This window comes from Silurus meridionalis, chromosome 20 (genome assembly GCF_014805685.1).
Source record: "Silurus meridionalis isolate SWU-2019-XX chromosome 20, ASM1480568v1, whole genome shotgun sequence".
Taxonomy (NCBI): Eukaryota; Metazoa; Chordata; class Actinopteri; order Siluriformes; family Siluridae; genus Silurus; species Silurus meridionalis.
This window is the reverse complement of record NC_060903.1, coordinates 9,691,511-9,709,495: the sequence shown is the minus strand read 5'-3', so window position 1 is coordinate 9,709,495 and position 17,985 is coordinate 9,691,511. Positions and strand designations below refer to the sequence as shown.

Genomic DNA, 17,985 nt, shown 5'->3' with positions numbered 1-17,985 from the left:
AAAAAACAAGAATGCTTTGATTTCTTTTATTTAAATCCAGAAACACTTTCTTGAATAACATCACTTTTAATGTAATACAAAAAAAATAAAAAATCAATTAAAAACATTTATGTAAAACGTTCTGTATATTTAAAATGTAAATAATTTAGTTTTTAAAATAAACTTAGAGTTGTTTACACAACTGCTTTTTATAAATGATTAATGCAGATTCAATGCAAAAACCACAGATTTACATACTTCAAAATACACTTAGCACAAATTGCTTTTGCAGGATTGCTAAACACTTTTTACTTCATCAAAAAGCAGCAATGCAGTCAGTCATGAAACCAAGAATGCAACAATTCATACAGTGCCTCTTTAATCTGTGATTTACATCACCAGTGCCATATACAGCCACACTTTTTTTGAAACATGGGCTAGTCTTTCTGCCTTCAATGCCATTCATCTCAATCACACTTGTGTGTCAGAAGACATGTTCATGTAGGACGTCATGATCTTGGATACTTTAGTGTTCAAGCCAGTCATCAAGCAAATCATCAAACTCTACTGGACTACTGGCAGCAAGTGTTTTTTTTTTATATATATATATATATATATATATATAAATAATTAACCTTTTCCCATGACAGGTCTTTGTTTAAAAGAAGCGCTAGCGCTTCCTCTATCTTCCATCTTCAGTTAGATACTTAAGGAGTTCAAACTCCAGTGCTGCCATAGTTCTCCTTTGCTCTTCATCCTCTTCTTCATCCATTCCATAATCATCCTCCTCCTCCAGGGGTGTTTTGTCACTGTTATGATGAAGGATGGCCTTCTGCTGCACACCTGGACTGCACTGACTTTGCATGGGAGAATCTGTCACACAAACAGGGGAAGGAAGAAAAAAATCCATATGAATTGCAAACAGTAAGCAAACTAAATCAACAAAGTGAGCAGACAAATTATGTAATATGTGCTACTTCCTTAAGTTGATAATTCTCATGCAAATAAGTTTATTTGCTTGTTACATTAATAAACCAACATAAATCAAATATTTAACCACAGTAAAAATGTTTAAGAGCTTATAAAATGACAACTTAAATTGAAAGTATAATTTAGATGATTCACAAACAAACTGAAAAATTACAGAAGGTTGCACACCAACAGCAGAACTCATTTCACTAAGTGGTGAGGTACCTGATGTGCAGGCATATTGTGTCTGTAATGTGCACATTGCTACTGTGTATTGAGAGCTTACCGTGATGGCAGGGGAACACGTCACTCCAGCTGTACTCCGCTAGGTTAATAGGCTGCCGGATCCACGGTTCATGCAGAAGCTCCTCCAGGGTCATTCTCTCAGTCGGCTCTCTGTGCAGCAAACCGGCCAACAGTGTGTGCAAATCTAAAACATAAACAAATGAACTATCTGCTGTAGTCAGCACTTACCAAATTCAGTCACTGACTTACTGCTGCCTTAAGTTTTTTTTGGACTTTATTGCACCCAACTATAAGCTTTTAATAACTAGGAACAAGGGAAAAAAATAAATAAAAAAATTAAACACAGATTGGCAATTTATTGAACACCACATTTAAACTAAAACAAGCTGTTCATCAGCTGATCAAAAGTTTAAGACCATAGCCCAGAATTACCCACAACAGAATTAAGTGTCAAAATGCCTCTGTTGCGAGTACCCCCACTGTTTTTATTGATAATGTCAAACACTTATTTCTGCATGCTTGAAACAACTGTTTCCAGGAGGCTGGAGGAAACATTGCCCCATGTGGTGAAGATGGCTTCTGCAACATGTCCAAATAGCCAGCCACCGTTTGAAGCCCCTGCACAACCTGAAGCTCCATTGCGCCGAGTAGAAAACATCTCCAGTGGGATCTCCTGGTCATGCCAGTATCGTTGGATAAATTTTTTTTTCTCGTCTGAGAATAAAACTTTCTTCCATCTTTCAATGTCCCATGTTTGGTGCTCCTTTGCAAATTCCAAAACAGGCAAGTTTGTGGTGTTTGAGGAGACGTGTCCTTCCGAAGACGTTTTTTGTTCTTTAAGCCCTTTTCTCACAGATGGTGTCTTATGGTTATTATAATGCAAGTCAGCATCAGTAAGCGACTTAATTTGGGTTGAGGATCGGCCTGTGTCTTCACGGACAGACCGTCGGATCCTCCGGCTCAGTACAGGTGACTTTTTTTGGTCTACCACTTGATTTTTTTGTCCCATAACTCAGGATCTTTTAAGAAATTTTAAAATGACCGTCTTACTGCAGGTTGGACCTGGGCAGCAATGGCGCGTTGCGAGAGCCCTTGCATGTGCAGCTCAACAATCCTGCAACAGACCAAAACAGAAAGCCTTTTTGCTTTTGCCACCAGGAGATCATGACAGTGTGTCTGTCTAAGAGACAATGACATTAAGACTAACTTTTAAAGGCTATGGTCTTAAACTTGATCAGTTGACGACCTGGTTACGATCCCCCAGCGCAAAATGCAAATACATGGAATGTTTCCCCGGGTTTACAATTTTGTTTAAGAGTGTGCGTGTGTTGTGTGTGCGGGCACACGTGTAAATATAAATATGATTTATACACACAAACACATGGGCTGTACACACCACACATGTATGTGGGCTGCATCTACATCACTGAGAAGTACACACAAATATATGCACCTGGAGAGATTTCATAGGGGATGTTGAGTTTGGCTTGGATGATCTCTTCCACACTACCAAAAGGGTTTTCACTGAACAGCAGGGTATATACAAGCACTCCAAGAGACCACATCTCCAGTTCTGGTCCTTTATACCTACACAGTGCAAGAACTTTTGGTAGAAATCAACTCATCTAATTTATGCCATTATTCAGTAGTGTTACCAATATGCTTTTGTATCACTAAAATGAAAAACTAACATGTGGGATGATTATGGAAACTATAGACACCATGTCAAACTATGTACAAGGAAACACAGTACTGGTATAAAAACTTAAATGCTGACAATAGTATATGGATTTTCTATATTAAAATTATATACAGGTCACACACACACACACTACAAGTTTATGATGTCCCAAAAATCTAAGAAGTATAAATGATGCTATAAGCTTCTGTGCAGAAACTGTGTACCTACAGGTTTCCTTGTAGCACCTCAGGTGAGCAGTACTCCAGTGTGCCACAGAATGCATGGAATAGTTTCCCAGACTCCAGCAGGGTCACAGACCCAAAATCAATCAACTTGATATGAAACTCTGCATCTATGATGATGTTTTCGTCTTTAATGTCCCTGTGTAATATGCCTTTCTTGCGAAGGTAAGTCACTGCTGACACCAACTGTATTCCACACAAACATACTTTCAGATTATTATTGTTTTTTTTGTTTTTTTAAACATGTTTAACAGCCACTCCTTGTGTTCCCTCACACTTATCAGCTTACACACACCTGCCTAAAGATGTAGCTGGCTAGTGGTTCATCCAGCCTGGGTTGCATGTCAATAAACTCAAACAAGTCAATGCCGTCTCCATGTTTTTCCATCACCATCTGGAAGAAGTTCTCATTCTCAAACACCTCCAACACCTTTCCAAAGACAAAGAAAGAAGGGAGATATATATATATATATATATATATATATATATATATATATATATATATACACATATATACATACACACACACACACACGTTATCATGCATAAGGACGAGCACTCAACCCCTCGCTGATCTAAGAGCAGGTTTGGATTATTTTTATACAGGTAGGTGGGGTTTTAGTCTCTTACAAATGTAAAGAATGTGCATGTATCTGTTATGTTGATTTTACTTTAAAGACATACCCAGAAGAATTCACTCGCCCAATGTAAATCCTGTGCAAGCTAACTTGGATGTTTTGCACTTTCAGAAAGCAACTCCGCAATGCCCCCACTCTTCTCTCACAATGAAGCAAATGAGAGACTCAGAACACACATTTATAAAGACTTTTAGCTATAGCATAGCGTTCCACAGATACGGCCATGTAATTGAATGATGTAGCCAAATAAAAATCATACAGAAATTTGGGCTTTATATCAAATTATTTTATATAAAATATGTACAGCCTGAAGGCACTTGTGAATAATATAAACAAGGATCATTTACACAGTGTGAATAAATCCTGATCCCACCCAAAAGATGTCAATCTCATAGGGGGATCTACAAAAGAACCAGTTTATGGTGTTCAGCTGAAAAACATTTGTACCTTGACAATATTTGGGTGATCCAGTCGCACGAGTATTGCCACTTCCTGAGCAACCCGACCCAAATCAGGGTCTTCCACCCAACACTCCTCTATCACCCTGCTCTTCCTAATAAACTTCACTACCACCTGGGAGGAAAAGAGAAATCTTTTAAGATTAAAAGAAAAGGAAGAGAAAATGTGAACAGTAAAGGAATGTCAAATTAAAAGACAGACTAGAAAATGGAAGATGCCTCAGACATTCAGCTCTAACCTCCTGTTCAGCATGACGCCGTGAGGCAAGCCAGACAACGCCAAAAGCTCCCTTCCCAATGGGTCGCAACGGATGATAATCTTCCGCAAACAGTCCTTCACATGCTCCAGACTGATTCAGACTCATGGAGGAGCGTAGACCTTTACCATGCTCTGCTTCACTGATCACCTGAATAAAACAAAAGGCAAAAAGTCAAGAGTAGCCAAACAGACCAAAGGTTTCTGGACATATCTATCTATCTCTCATATATATATAAAAATATATAATTTTTTTGTTTGTTTATTCAGTGCTAGATATATATTACACATACATACAGTGGAACCTCGGAGCTCGCGGCCTCAGCACTCGCGACCTCACATGCTCGCAACTTTCATTCCAACTTCTTTCATTCCGCAACTCTCATTCAGATCGGCTTGTGAGCAACCGCGAGCTGCTCAAAACGCTAGTTTTACATTTCTAATCAAGGTTTACTATATAAAGTGAGTACCCATTACTGTATTTTCTGTACTTCTCTACTGCATACTTTACTGTACCTGTACTTTATTTTTTTTTATTAAGCATTGTGATCGCTGTTAATTTACATAAAGTATTGTTAAAATAGTCTAATAATTAAGTGTTATGGAGTGAAATAGTGTTATTTACTCAATCTAAATCGATTTCGTATAGTGTTCTTTGGGTTTTTACTGGGTTGGAAGGGGCGTATCAAAAGGTCGCGAAAATCCGGAACTCGCGACCGGTCTTGGTCCCTAACCCTCGTGAGCTCTGAGGTTCCACTGTATATAGCACTGAATAAATAAACAAACAAAAAAGAAATTATATATATATATATATAAATAATATATATAAATAAGACGGATAGATATAAGATAGATATACACACACACACACACACACACAGACCAAAAGTATATATATACACACACACACACACACAGTACAGACCAAAAGTTTGGACACAACTGCTCATTCAAAGAGTTTTCTTTTGTTTTCATGACTATGAAAATTGTAGAGTCACACTGAAGGCATCAAAACATGTGGAATTATACACAACAAAAAAGTGAACTGAAAATATGTCATATTGTAGGTTCTTCAAAGTAGGCATCAAGAGAATGCCAAGAGTGTGCAAAGCAGTAATCTAAGCAAAAGGTGGCTACTTTGAAGAACCTACAATATGACATATTTTCAGTTGTTTCACACTTTTTTGTTATGTATATAATTCCACATGTGTTAATTCATAGTTTTGATGCCTTCAGTGTGAATCTACAATTTTCATAGTCATGAAAATAAAGAGAACTCTTTGAATGAGAAGGTGTGTCCAAACTTTTGGTCTGTACTGTGTATGTGTATATGTGTGTACACATATACATACATATATATACATATATATATACATATATATATATATATATATATATATATATATATATATATATATATATATATATATATATACACTGTACTACTGCTACGATGTGATATGTTTGGACCTCACCTCTCGCAAACTGGAGGCTAAGGAGTCTTCAATTGAAGACTTTGCTATGGATGTCTGTGTGCTCTGCAGTGTCTCCTGCTGGTGAAGGAAAAGATGACTCCCACTCAGCCACACACAGTACAAAGCACCTCCGCTGAAGAGAGCAGCTCTGCGCACGTCACACTGCACCTCTACGTGGCAAAAATAATAATAAAATATTTAAAATAGTAAAAATCCCCCCCCCACATGCATCCTTAAGGCAACAAGGGAAATATTAAATACAGGACCAAGTCCAAATTTTAAAATTGTAACCTTTGTTTATTAAAACTTTAAAATCAGACAAAAATAAAATCCTTACCCATCGGGGTTCCATCTCTGTGGTAGCAGTTGGCTTGAAACCTGCCCTCCTGTATCAGGGCAGGCGGTGTTAGTGCTCTAACAGGAGTGTACTGTGGCCTTTTAGGGGTCGAGGTTGCCAGTCTGTCACTTGACAGACTTTTACAAAGCTCTGAGAAAGAAGTACACTGCTCCGGAATTTCAAACTCAGTGTTCCACTGCTCTGGATTTGCCTCTAAAAGTGAGGACTCTTTTAGTGATGAGATCACACCTCCCCCCAGGCATTCTTGCTCAGGAAGTTTGTATTTTTGGTCACGGGGTTCGGTTTCAGGATCAGAATCCACAATGCAAGGTGATTGTGTGCGCAGGAGCTCAGCCGTGTCGCACTCACTCAGGTCTAGCTCACCAATGGCAAGTGCAATTGCATCACCGTTAGTATCCAGGTCAAGGAAGCAGCTGCTTGAATCGGCTACTTCTCCTTCCTGTTGCGTGTCATCAGATTTCTCAGGACCCGCCCACTTTTCACAAAATCCCGAGGACGAACGACTGCCAAGTGAGATCACCTCGAAGCTGGAATTTTGGAATCGGGCTGAGCGATCCTGTTGGGACTCAAGCAAAGCAAAGGTGTGTAGTAGAGCTGCGGTGGAATCAGATGGAACAGACTCAGACTGGGATACTACTGCAGCTGCCTCGCTGCAAAGCTCTGCAGTGTCCTCCAATCTGTATGAAAAAAAAATCATAACCATGGAAAAAACAAAATCAATAAACATCTAAAACAGTAGCACCAACTTTTTAAACAATTCTAAATGCCAGAGTAATGGAGATAAATGTTGCTTTGTTAAATTACACATCCATCGTCAGTTACAATTAACCACCCCCCAAAAAATTAAAATACAACTGTACCCTCCCCTCCAAAAACACCAATGTCTGTTCTACTAGGTCAAAAAATGTCACTAGTCAGAAACTTGATTCTTTTAATTTGAGCTCTCACTGGTTTGCTGGTGAGCAAGAGGTTAGCCCACCTTTTTACAGGCATGGGGGAAACTGCAGGAACAGTAATTGCAGAAGGAGCCTGGTGCTTCTGCTTAGCCTTGACAGCAGCAAAGCCTTGCCTCTCCTTTGCTGCACCTCCTTTCCTCTTTGGTGGTGGGAACAACAGACTGTCTTTGGCCAGCACAGTCTTAAGACCTTCATTATATTCAGTAAAAAAAGATTATAATGTTTATATGAAATGAACCACATAAGTATAGTCAACCTGGGCATAATGTTCTGGTACAGGGTTAAAGCACATGGCTGGTGTACCAAGGATTACTCTGAACCGATTGGAAGCCCATCAAAAGGCTTCAATCACAATCGCAAAGTATTTCATAGTCACAGTGCTCAGATTAAATACAGCATATTTAAGTAGGTTTTGTTTTTATACCCAATTATGTTGCCAATTGACCCTTCAGCTGTTCCTTATATGTACATTTAACTTTTCCGGCCTCTTATTGCTACCTGTCCCAACTTTTTTGGAATGTGTAGCTCTCATGAAATCCAAATTAAGCCAATATTTGGCATGACATTTCAAAATATCTCACTTTCAACACTTGATATGTTATCTATATTCTATTGTGGATAAAATCGAAAAAGTTTGAGATTTGTAAATTATTACATTCCTTCTTTATTCACAATTTGTACAGTGTCCCAACTTTTGTGGAATAGGGTTTGTATGTTTAACATAAGCTCTAAGGAGTAAAGAGACTCAAGGCTATTAATATGTACACACCAGCAGATCTAATGCAAACAGTAATGCAAAAATACACGTGCCACTTACTAAATATGGAATAACTCAATAATTCCATCGCCACAGCATAGAAGTAGACTGTTCACAGAAAGCACTCACTATTATATGTGTCCTGAGTCTCCTTTGCTGAAGTAGCACAAGCAGATGGGCTTGATGTACCACCTCCACCTCCATTAGAGCATCTGTAGGAGTCTAAATAGAGAAGAGAAAAAAAAATAAAAAATAGAATCGGGATAAGAAAACAACTAAAATTTCACTCTGCCATCTGATCCTGCCTTTACATTAATAAGGATAAATACAGAGGAGTCTATGTAACTAATTTTATGGTGCATGATGTCCATAAATCCCAAGTTTCTCTACTCTTACAACTTCAGTTACTATCAAAACAGTTTTTAAGTCAAATTTACAAGCACAATATTTACAGAAAACATTATAATAATTAAAATACTGTAGATCTTTAACAGTTTTGAATGTCTGTGCCATTCAAAAATGCTGATCATCTGCTTCTTTCCTGCCCAGAATGATGCACACTTTACTGTAGGTGAGCTTGGATCTTATTGTTCTAAAAACAAATATGCCCTTAAGCCTTGGGAATTATTTTTTTACCCCTTTAATAATTGCCTTTAACATGGAGACTTTGTCTATGTAAACATTTTGACATCACTTGAACAAGCTTCTGAAGCTATTTGGGCTTGAGCACTACATTGATGATTGCTGTATGCTAAACACTTTCAACCCTGAGAATGTAATTGGTTAATTCTGAGCAGACGTATGCCTCATTACAAAAAGTGGGTGCAACCAGGTTACTTTGGAGCCTATTCCAAAAACACTTGGCTGCATTCACGAATGCACATTGGATGGGTAACAGGGGGCAACAGTTTACCACAGGGCACTGTCAAACTAACATTTTCATTCAAGGACAGTGAAACCTTCACCAACATCATCTGTAAAAAAAAAACAAAAAAAAAAAAAACAGGGTGATTTCCTAGAAAATGCATATACCTGTGTGGCCTCTAGGAGGACTGAATGCTGGGCAAACTTCATGATACAATACAGGACTGGGACTTCTGTCAAAGGCACACATCATCTCGTAAAAGGCTGGTATCAAGAAGGTGATCGTCTACATACATGCACAGAGATACAAACGCACAGGATTGACTTTAGGACATTGTCTTTTGAGACATGACCCATATAGTTTGATTTTTAAACACTAATCCAGCTAGTGCATGATATAGTAACAGAGAATTATATAGTATATGGATTATATTAGTAATTAGTATGGGTAATATCTTTTTTTTTTTTTTTTTCTTTTTTTTCGAGAGAAATTAGAGCACTACCTTGCCCACAAGCTCAGTCATGCTATATCCCATCAGCAGGGGACAGTAAATGCTGTTGATGCTGTTAATGGTGCCATTGGGGTAGAGTGTCAGAAGGCTGCTGGAGGGAACAAAAGTCCACAGTGACCCAGAATAAACCACGTCTGGGAGGGACAAGCACAGACCTTCACTGCCACTATCTTAAAAAAAAAAAATGGAGAGAAATAGAACAATGTGTGAATGCAGAGCATTTGCAGAAGGAAGGCCAATGCCATAATTTTAAACAAACTGGTGCATTAGATTAAAGTTAGTTTACTTAGCACAGTCATAGCATGGCTTATCAAATGCAGCGTAGGTCAGAGCTAAATAAGGTGGTCATAATTTATGATTTGCGCTTAATGTTATTGGATGTTTGAAGTGCGATATGGTGTTTAAGATGCTCTGCTGTTGACTGCATTTGGGAAACATTAAGGGAAAGAAAGGAAAAGTACACCATGTAAACAGGTGAAAAAAAATGTATCCAAAAGATCAATACAGACCCCCTGCACCGAGTACTGCATGTGACTTTTCACTGGGCTCAGCACAGGAAGACGTGTCCAACTGGTTTAAAGGCTTCCCACAGGATATCGCAGTGCGCAGTCGCACACTCGCCCACAATTCTGTGCTGTTCCTGCCCCGCACACGCACCCTCTGCAAGCGCATCACCTGTAAGACACACAGGTTAATCTTCAGTAAATACACCACAGAAATAAGCACTTAGTATTCTTGCTTTATTGTTGAAACTATTGTAAAAGTGAACATTTGCTGGCCCAGAATGATCTCAAACTAATAACAGTAAATGAAAACAAAATTACTTAAAAGCTATAATGGCTGCTACTGCTAGAACACAATGCATTAGGTTTTAGAATGAATAACAACAAAGACCACACCACACACACACACACACACACACACACGAGAGAGAGAGAACTGTTTTTAGCCAAGCAGTTATAAATTAGAGTGCGCTTTAGACCTTAGGTATGGTCCGACACTGCGGTGGAACAAGAAGTGTTGGCATCACGGATGTGACCGAAAGCCCAATCAAGTCATCAGCATCACAGTAACCATGGAGATGAGCAAAAGTGGAGTCATAGCTGAGAATCCCACCCTAAAGCAACATATTATAGTACATTTTTAATGTGGCAGCAAACCTAAAATAGTGTGCAAAAACATTAGACAATTAAATCAGTTGGCGCAACACCATTATTTTAATAAAATAAAGTTGTTGATACAACAGCGGCCATAATAAGCTTTTTTTCCATCATGTGCATAAAATGTTGAAGCCATATGCTAAACCCAATCTTTTTATGCAAAACAAAGTTTATTAACCACAGCCAATAAACAAATAAATAAATAAAATACCACACAGCTAATATAAATCAAACCTCTTTAGAGAAAGAGAAGTGGGCGGATATCCTCTCCACTTTCTCCAAAAACAGTACGCAGGTTTTGTGATTGTATGAACACGTCCATACAGACACAGGGATCTCGAAGTCTGCTTTAACTACTGCATTTACCTAGTAAACAAAACAGATATAAATAAAGACATGATTAGAGACAAATTAGGAAGTAAAATAAGTGAATAAATAAAATACAAAAAAAGGTTTGTATGCTACATCCCAGACCAGGATGAAAAACACTACAGATGAATAAAGTCTTATTATAGTGCATCTCTCTTTTTAGAGCTCCCTCACAAGTGTACATACCACTTTTCTGGATATGGTGATTATGTTGCCTGCAGAGTCTAGGCTGTCCTCTCCCAACACATCCTCAGTCATATGACTAGTCTTCAGAAGGAAGGTCAGGGTTTTTCCAATCAGCTCACTGCGTGTGTATTCAAAGAGCTCGCAGGCTTGCTTGTTCACATCCACTACCTACAAATTAACAGTTCAACAGTGAATGTTTACATAAACTACGACACCAATTAGGCAATAAAATAACTGTCCACGTGCATCAATCTTTTTAACCGCTCTAATTATTTCTTGCTATATAGTAGGGCTGAAATGATTCTTTGAGTAACTTGAATAATTTAAGTACCAAAAATGCTTTCATTTGGTACATTTAACTATACATGAAGCGCCGTGTTTCCCACAGACCATTATTACTGACGTACCACCCGCTAAACTCTGGAGCGCTCTGCCCAGGTAACACAGAAGACGTTACAGAATGAAAAAAGAAGGAACTGGGAGAAAACCACAAAGCAAAGAGAAGATTCAGGCCAAAGAAAACAGCAGAAAGTGTCCAAAGTTTGGGATCATTTCAAACTAAAACAATTTTATTTTTATACAGTGCGTTCAAAACCTCCCTCGGCAGTGGCGGCGCAGAGCAGGTAGTGGAGCACGCTTTTAAAGCTCCCAATAAATACAGATTTAGAGTGTGGAAAATCTCAAACTGCTTTTCCAGAGACAAGTAAACCACATTGCGATACTGTGCGAGATTTAATAAATAAATACATCAGTGAGAATAATAATGAGATACATTAAACATTTTCCCATAACCTACTGTACGCGGCGACTGCAGAGGAAATTTTTAACCGCACTGCGTTTGCAATTTAATAATTAAATGCACTAAATAGGTTTAGTTTTCACAGATATTCCTGTATGCAATTTCAGCAATAAAAATTTAATTAAAAATTTTATTTTCTAAAAAAAAAAAAATACTTGTTCGTTTTAAGAGACCTGTCCTTTTCTCTCTTATTTTGTATTGCTCTTTAATAAAGAAAAAAATTAAATACTCGATTAATCGATGATATAATCGTTAGAATACTCAATTACTAAAATAATCAGTAGCAGCAGCCCTTCTATATAGTACAAAAATATCCCAACATTTTTCAATAAATAATTTTACTATGCTGTATGGTACTATATACACGCTACATAGCACTACACACATTAAATCGACAATGAACGTGTTTATTTATTATGAAAGTAGGCGTTAAACATGAACATGAATCCTGCTTAATGTCGCAAGCTTGCTCATGTACGTGTTAACAGTATATTGCCAACTCCTCTGCCAAATTAACATTGCAATAACACGTCTAGACAATAATTTCATGATAAACATAACATTTGGACATTTGGCATACAAACAGTACAATTCCATAATCTGCATTCTTGCATGCAAGGGTATGCATGTAAATTTGTCTATTAATTAAACACTGCTGCTGGATATAACGACCTTTCAGTCTCATTAACAGCTCATAAAAAACTTTTTGTTTAGAAATAGCTTTATATTAAATGACTTTTGCTCATTTGTTGCGGTTTACCACAATACGCACTGACTGATAATGTAGGTATAAAGTAGTAGACAAAAAATTATTTCTCTTGTAAGGATTATAATCTTTGTGCATGGTGTTTAAAAATGACAAGCAAAAAATAAATTTTCTGTATGAAGGAATCATGTTTTAAAAATCATTTTTTTAAGTTGACATTGAAACTAATATATACACATTATATATATATATATATATATATATATATATATATATATATATATATATATATATACACACACACACACACACACACACACACACACACACACACACACACATACACACACACACACACACATTCCACTGCCTGATAGGACATTAATCATTTAAAGGAGTGCTGTATTTAATCATGTGAAAATGAATATACACTTCTATGGTTTATGTACTAGGACATAAAAAATCAAGTCAGACCGAGGTGTGACCTTTGCAACACCCAATTCTGTTATTTGTTAACCAATCTGTTGTAGGTTTGCTGGAGACTGAGACCTGCAGAGGCTGAGCTGTAACTGTAGAGTTTTTGCAATTTCTCAGAGCATTGCATGATCAGACTCAAGTAAATTTGCTGGGATGGCCAATCCTGTAGAATGATGAAATTTATATTGTTGCAATTCACATTAAATGTTGTGCCATTTGGTAGACACCCTTATTAAAATCTATTTAATTATCTAATTTGTTCAACTGAGCACTGCAGAAGCAATTTGGTGGTGGGGTTTGAACTCCTGATCCCAAGTACAACATCTTAATCACTGAACTACCAAGTGAAACTGGCCTTATAACCCCTTTCCAGACTGATAGGTAGCAACAATTGCTACTCTGAGCGCATTGCTCATGCCTTTCCTACTTGGCACGGTGACAAACATGAACGCTCCAGACCAGCAAACTGCTAAAACTTGGGCATTTATAGAGGTGGTCACATGCTGAATGTTTAATCAAAGGTTTTTAATTTACAGCAACTGGCTGCTACCTAGCCTCTTAAATCATATAGAAGCAGTAATCGTGTAGTTAGTATTTAACACATGGTTTTATTTGTGTAAAATAAATAAATACAATTATGGTGTAATGTGTTGTGGTGTTTATTTAAGGTTTTATACATTAAACCATACAATATAGAAAGAGCATACTTTCATTTTCACACAACTGAACTTCATGGAGGACCACAGACATGTGATTGGCCAAAGGACTGCTATTAATGCAGGATGTTTTCTTTTATTTATTTTATATATATATATATATATATATATATATATATATATATATATATATATATATATATATATATATATATATATATATATATATATATAAAATATATAAATATATAATATATAAAAATGTATACATGTGTGTGTGTGTGTGTGTGTGTGTAATATTTCTTTAGCTTAAGTTATTTTCTGTTTAAACCCAGAATGTGCAGGATTGGTCTAAAGCTTATGGTTTAATTGTACAGTTATTGAATTTAATCATGGTAATATAACATGCAGTTCAGTTCTCAACCCTCTTCCAATGTTAAGACTTCCAAGAAGGTCAGAGGAAAAATAGATACCCTTTAAAAAAAAAAAATAATAATAAAAAAAAAAAACCCACCCAAACACTGACATTTGGATCTATTTGTTAATATGTATACATGCATAATGTGAGTGATTCCATGTTGCTGACCAAAACATTTTGAAGGTTATCCTACTACCTGATATGTAAGATGTAGAGATGCAAACCTCACGTTGTTTGTTATACCTGTGCTGTTGAACGGTCCAGAGTGATTGTGGCCTTATTAGGACAGTGGATGAGCTCGAGGCCTTTCTTTCCAAGGCAGAGACTGAGAGAGAGCAGCTGTTCAAGCTGTGAGCTCTCTAACTGAGCCGGAGAGGAACCTGAAGCGTGACATCGGCAAGGAGACCCACAAAGAAGGGATGATGAAGCAGCCTTCATCATCACTGGAAACTCTTTTCTATTAACTAAAAGCAAGCAGAATTACCACATCAGGATTTTATAGTTGTGTTCAAAATTATTCAACCCCCAATGCTGTAAATGGTTTTAGGGAATTTAGTGTACATTTGTAATTGTATTCAGAATGAAATCCTACAAGGACTTCTTAAAGAACCATATGCAACTAAAATGACATCAATTAGTTTTGTAATACAGTAGTAAATGTTTCTTTTGTGAATTCTTCATTGACATAATTATTCAACCCCTTAAAGACTACCACTCTGAAGAACAGAGGTTCAATTAAGTGTTTTCAATCAGGTATTGAAAACACCTGTGGATATCAGGGAGCAGCAATAAAGCCTAATAAGCACCAATTAGGCAGCTTTAAAATGACTGTGATACTCAGCTCCTTCTAGACATTTACTGGTGTGGTTACAAACATGGTGAGGTCAAGAGAATGGTCCAGGAAGACAAGAGAACAGGTGATTACTCTTCACAGGAAGGGCAATGGCTATAAGAAGATTGCAAAGATGTTAAACATACCAAGAGACACCATAGGAAGCATCATTCGCAAATTCAAGGCAAAGGGCACTGTTGAAACGCTACCTGGTCGTGGCAGAAAGAAGATGCTGACTTCGACTGCTGTGCGCTACCTGAAGCGTAGAGTGGAGAAAAGTCCCCGTGTGACTGCTGAGGAACTGAGAAAAGATTTGTCAGATGTGGGTACTGAAGTTTCTGCTCAGACAATACGGCGCACCCTGCGTAATGAAGGCCTCCATGCCAGAACTCCCAGGCGCACCCCCTTGCTGTCCCCAAAGAATAAGAAGAGTCGACTGCAGTATGCCAAAAGTCATGTGGACAAACCACAGAAGTTTTGGGATAGTGTTCTGTGGACTGATGAAACAAAATTAGAACTGTTTGGGCCCATGGATCAACGCTATGTTTGGAGGAGGAAGAACAAGGCCTATGAAGAAAAGAACACCTTGCCTACTGTGAAGCATGGCGGGGGGTCAATCATGCTTTGGGGCTGTTTTGCTTCTGCAGGTACTGGGAAGCTTCAGCGTGTGCAAGGTACCATGAATTCTCTTCAGTACCAGGAGATATTGGATGACAATGTGATGCAGTCCGTCACAAACCTGAGGCTTGGAAGACGTTGGACCTTTCAACAGGACAATGATCCCAAGCATACCTCCAAGTCCACTAGAGCATGGTTGCAGATTAAAGGCTGGAACATTTTGAAGTGGCCATCGCAGTCACCAGACTTAAATCCGATTGAGAACCTCTGGTGGGACTTAAAGAAAGCAGTTGCAGTGCGCAAGCCTAAGAATGTGACTGAACTGGAGGCTTTTGCCCATGATGAATGGGCGAAGATACCCGTAGATCGCTGCAAGACACTTGTGTCAAGCTATGCTTCACGTTTAAAAGCTGTTATTACTGTAAAAGGATGTTGTACTAAGTACTAAGATTGAATGTCACTTGGGGGTTGAATAAAACTGATAATGATGTGAGCTCAGAAAAGACATTTGTGGTTATTTCATTATAAATGTTATGTTATATTTGTCTGACCTACACGTGCCTCTTTGATTTAATTGTAAGCAGGATGACTGAATGATCATAATCAATGTCAAACCGACCAAAACAATCAATTTCAGTGGGGGTTGAATAATTTTGAACACAACTGTACATAGACTTGAGGCACATACAATAGGGTACATTTTATGATTCATAGGTCAGTCTCATTTGACTTGCACAATACAGCAACATTCGCTTTGTTTTGCAGCCAAATCTCAAGTCTCATAGCTCTTCTATGTTGCATAGTAAACAGAGAAGCTGTACTTACCATTACCCAGCTTTTGCATTCAAAACACACAAAAATGTCATTTTTATCACTGTGAATTTGGAACAAAGTTTGCACAAAGTTGCTCCATTTTCATCCAACATGACCAGCAGCGATGAGACATCAATCTACACCCTGAGCTAGAATTAAATCAGCCCGGCCTCAGGTTTTTTTTGCATTTTTACATGGCTGGTGCCATACTAATTAATAAGAAGAAAACAATTAAATACATTTATTAAAATCTAATAAACTCCATTCTTAAGAAGAGAAAAAAAAAACCTTTAGCACTGTATTATTTTTATATTGAAAGACAGACTTTAGTCCTGCTGGTCCAGTAATTCCTTATAAAAAAAAACCCAGGGCTGTGAGCCAAAAGTAAACTTAGATTATATCAAAATGTTTTATATTAAAATTAAAGTTTTACATGATTCCCATCATTTGAGATTTTAAAAAAATCTTTAAAAAATAAAATTGCGGTTAACTAACAGTTTTAATTTAAAAACTTTTCTTGTTCAATAAAATAAATAGTGCAATATAAATATAGAAATAATCCCATTTACAGTACAATGTAGAGTTTATCCTTGTAATATCAATGATCTCTAATGAGAGACATGAAGCTGCTCCTTATATTCTCACTTCTGTCCAAACTGGGCTAATTCATATCCACTTATGGTCACTCATTCATTTATATTTTTTAATATAAAGTGTTATATTAAGGATGAAATACATGAAGCTCTGTATCAGTGATCTTTCCCTCTTCTCGTGTATGGCATTGGGGCCCTCGTGTGAGCATCTCTGCTTTAGTCATTTGTTTGCATTGTTAGTTGCTGTGCTAGTGCTTTTTTTCAACTTTCTATTTCTATTTGTATGTGAATTAAACGGTGTCTCACCTGTGGTGGAGTCTGAAACGGGAGGAAATGAGCTCTCTTTTGCAGTATGCTTTGGAGGAGACAGACCTGCTTCCACAGAGTCCTCAAGTCCCATCAGGGAGGATTTAGTCTTAGCAACGAAACAAACACTGTCGCCTGTAGCATTAACATGGCCGCCCTTCTGTTTATCAACTATGTGGCGCCACAGCGACATTTTTAGCTTGAAGAAAAAAAAACACACAAAAATACACATTAACACTATTGCGATCATTGTTTTAAACTAGCTTTGGCAGTGCACTATTTAACAGAGGAAAGACTGCCGGAGTTTGGTGCCTTAATCAACAGCGAAGCAACAAACCAGCTAAATTTCGCTACTTACTTTCCTCGTCACTCACCGGTGATATTTCGGATAAATAAGATCACTGTTTATCCGTTTTTCTGGCAGACCCACTCGGAGAGCTCCTGTTCACCCCAAACACGTTTTCACACCCAAACTGAACTAAAAACCGAAAGTTGAACTGTTTTAACCACGCCGTTTGTTGTGCATTAGATATAACAATGTCCATAGAAACATAAGAAATGGTTTTAACCCAAACAAGTTTTTTTTGTTAACTCTCAGACTTGGATTGTGTGCTCAAAATCCCAGGAAGCAATTTGGCGCTGCTGTAAACGAATGAAAATG

General features: G+C 37.6%; 1 protein-coding gene across 3 annotated transcripts; it reads right to left on the bottom strand.

Moving 5' to 3' along the window:
- Positions 1-12: 12 nt before the first annotated feature.
- On the bottom strand, positions 13-17,985 carry pask (PAS domain containing serine/threonine kinase). 3 transcript variants are annotated; one of them, XR_006928896.1, is made up of 21 exons: positions 17,683-17,985; positions 17,325-17,523; positions 14,406-14,626; positions 11,107-11,274; positions 10,786-10,917; positions 10,374-10,508; positions 9,901-10,066; positions 9,383-9,561; positions 9,048-9,165; positions 8,145-8,237; positions 7,282-7,447; positions 6,282-6,979; positions 5,945-6,114; positions 4,453-4,620; positions 4,203-4,328; positions 3,413-3,547; positions 3,104-3,303; positions 2,648-2,781; positions 2,245-2,308; positions 1,235-1,378; positions 711-852 (listed from the first exon to the last, which is right to left on the bottom strand). XR_006928896.1 is itself a non-coding variant. In XM_046877197.1 (20 exons), exons 2-20 carry the CDS (start codon positions 17,515-17,517, stop codon positions 662-664), a joined length of 3,537 nt encoding a protein of 1,178 aa, XP_046733153.1. In that variant the 5' UTR covers positions 17,518-17,523; positions 17,683-17,985; the 3' UTR covers positions 13-661. The 3 variants fall into 3 exon arrangements, 2 of the variants coding, with proteins under 2 accessions (XP_046733153.1, XP_046733155.1); XM_046877197.1 differs by lacking the exon at positions 2,245-2,308 and having other exon boundaries at positions 13-852; XM_046877199.1 differs by lacking the exon at positions 2,245-2,308 and having other exon boundaries at positions 13-852; positions 17,699-17,985.

Coding starts and splice junctions, on each gene's coding strand:
- pask (XM_046877197.1), bottom strand. CDS start 17,517: ATGTCGCTGTGGCGCCACATAGTTGATAAACAGAAGGGCGGCCATGTT. Junction 14,627..17,324: donor CGTTTCAGACTCCACCACAG/GTGAGACACCGT, acceptor GCTTGCTTTTAG/TTAATAGAAAAGAGTTTCCA. Junction 4,621..5,944: donor TAGCCTCCAGTTTGCGAGAG/GTGAGGTCCAAA, acceptor TGTTTTATTCAG/GTGATCAGTGAAGCAGAGCA.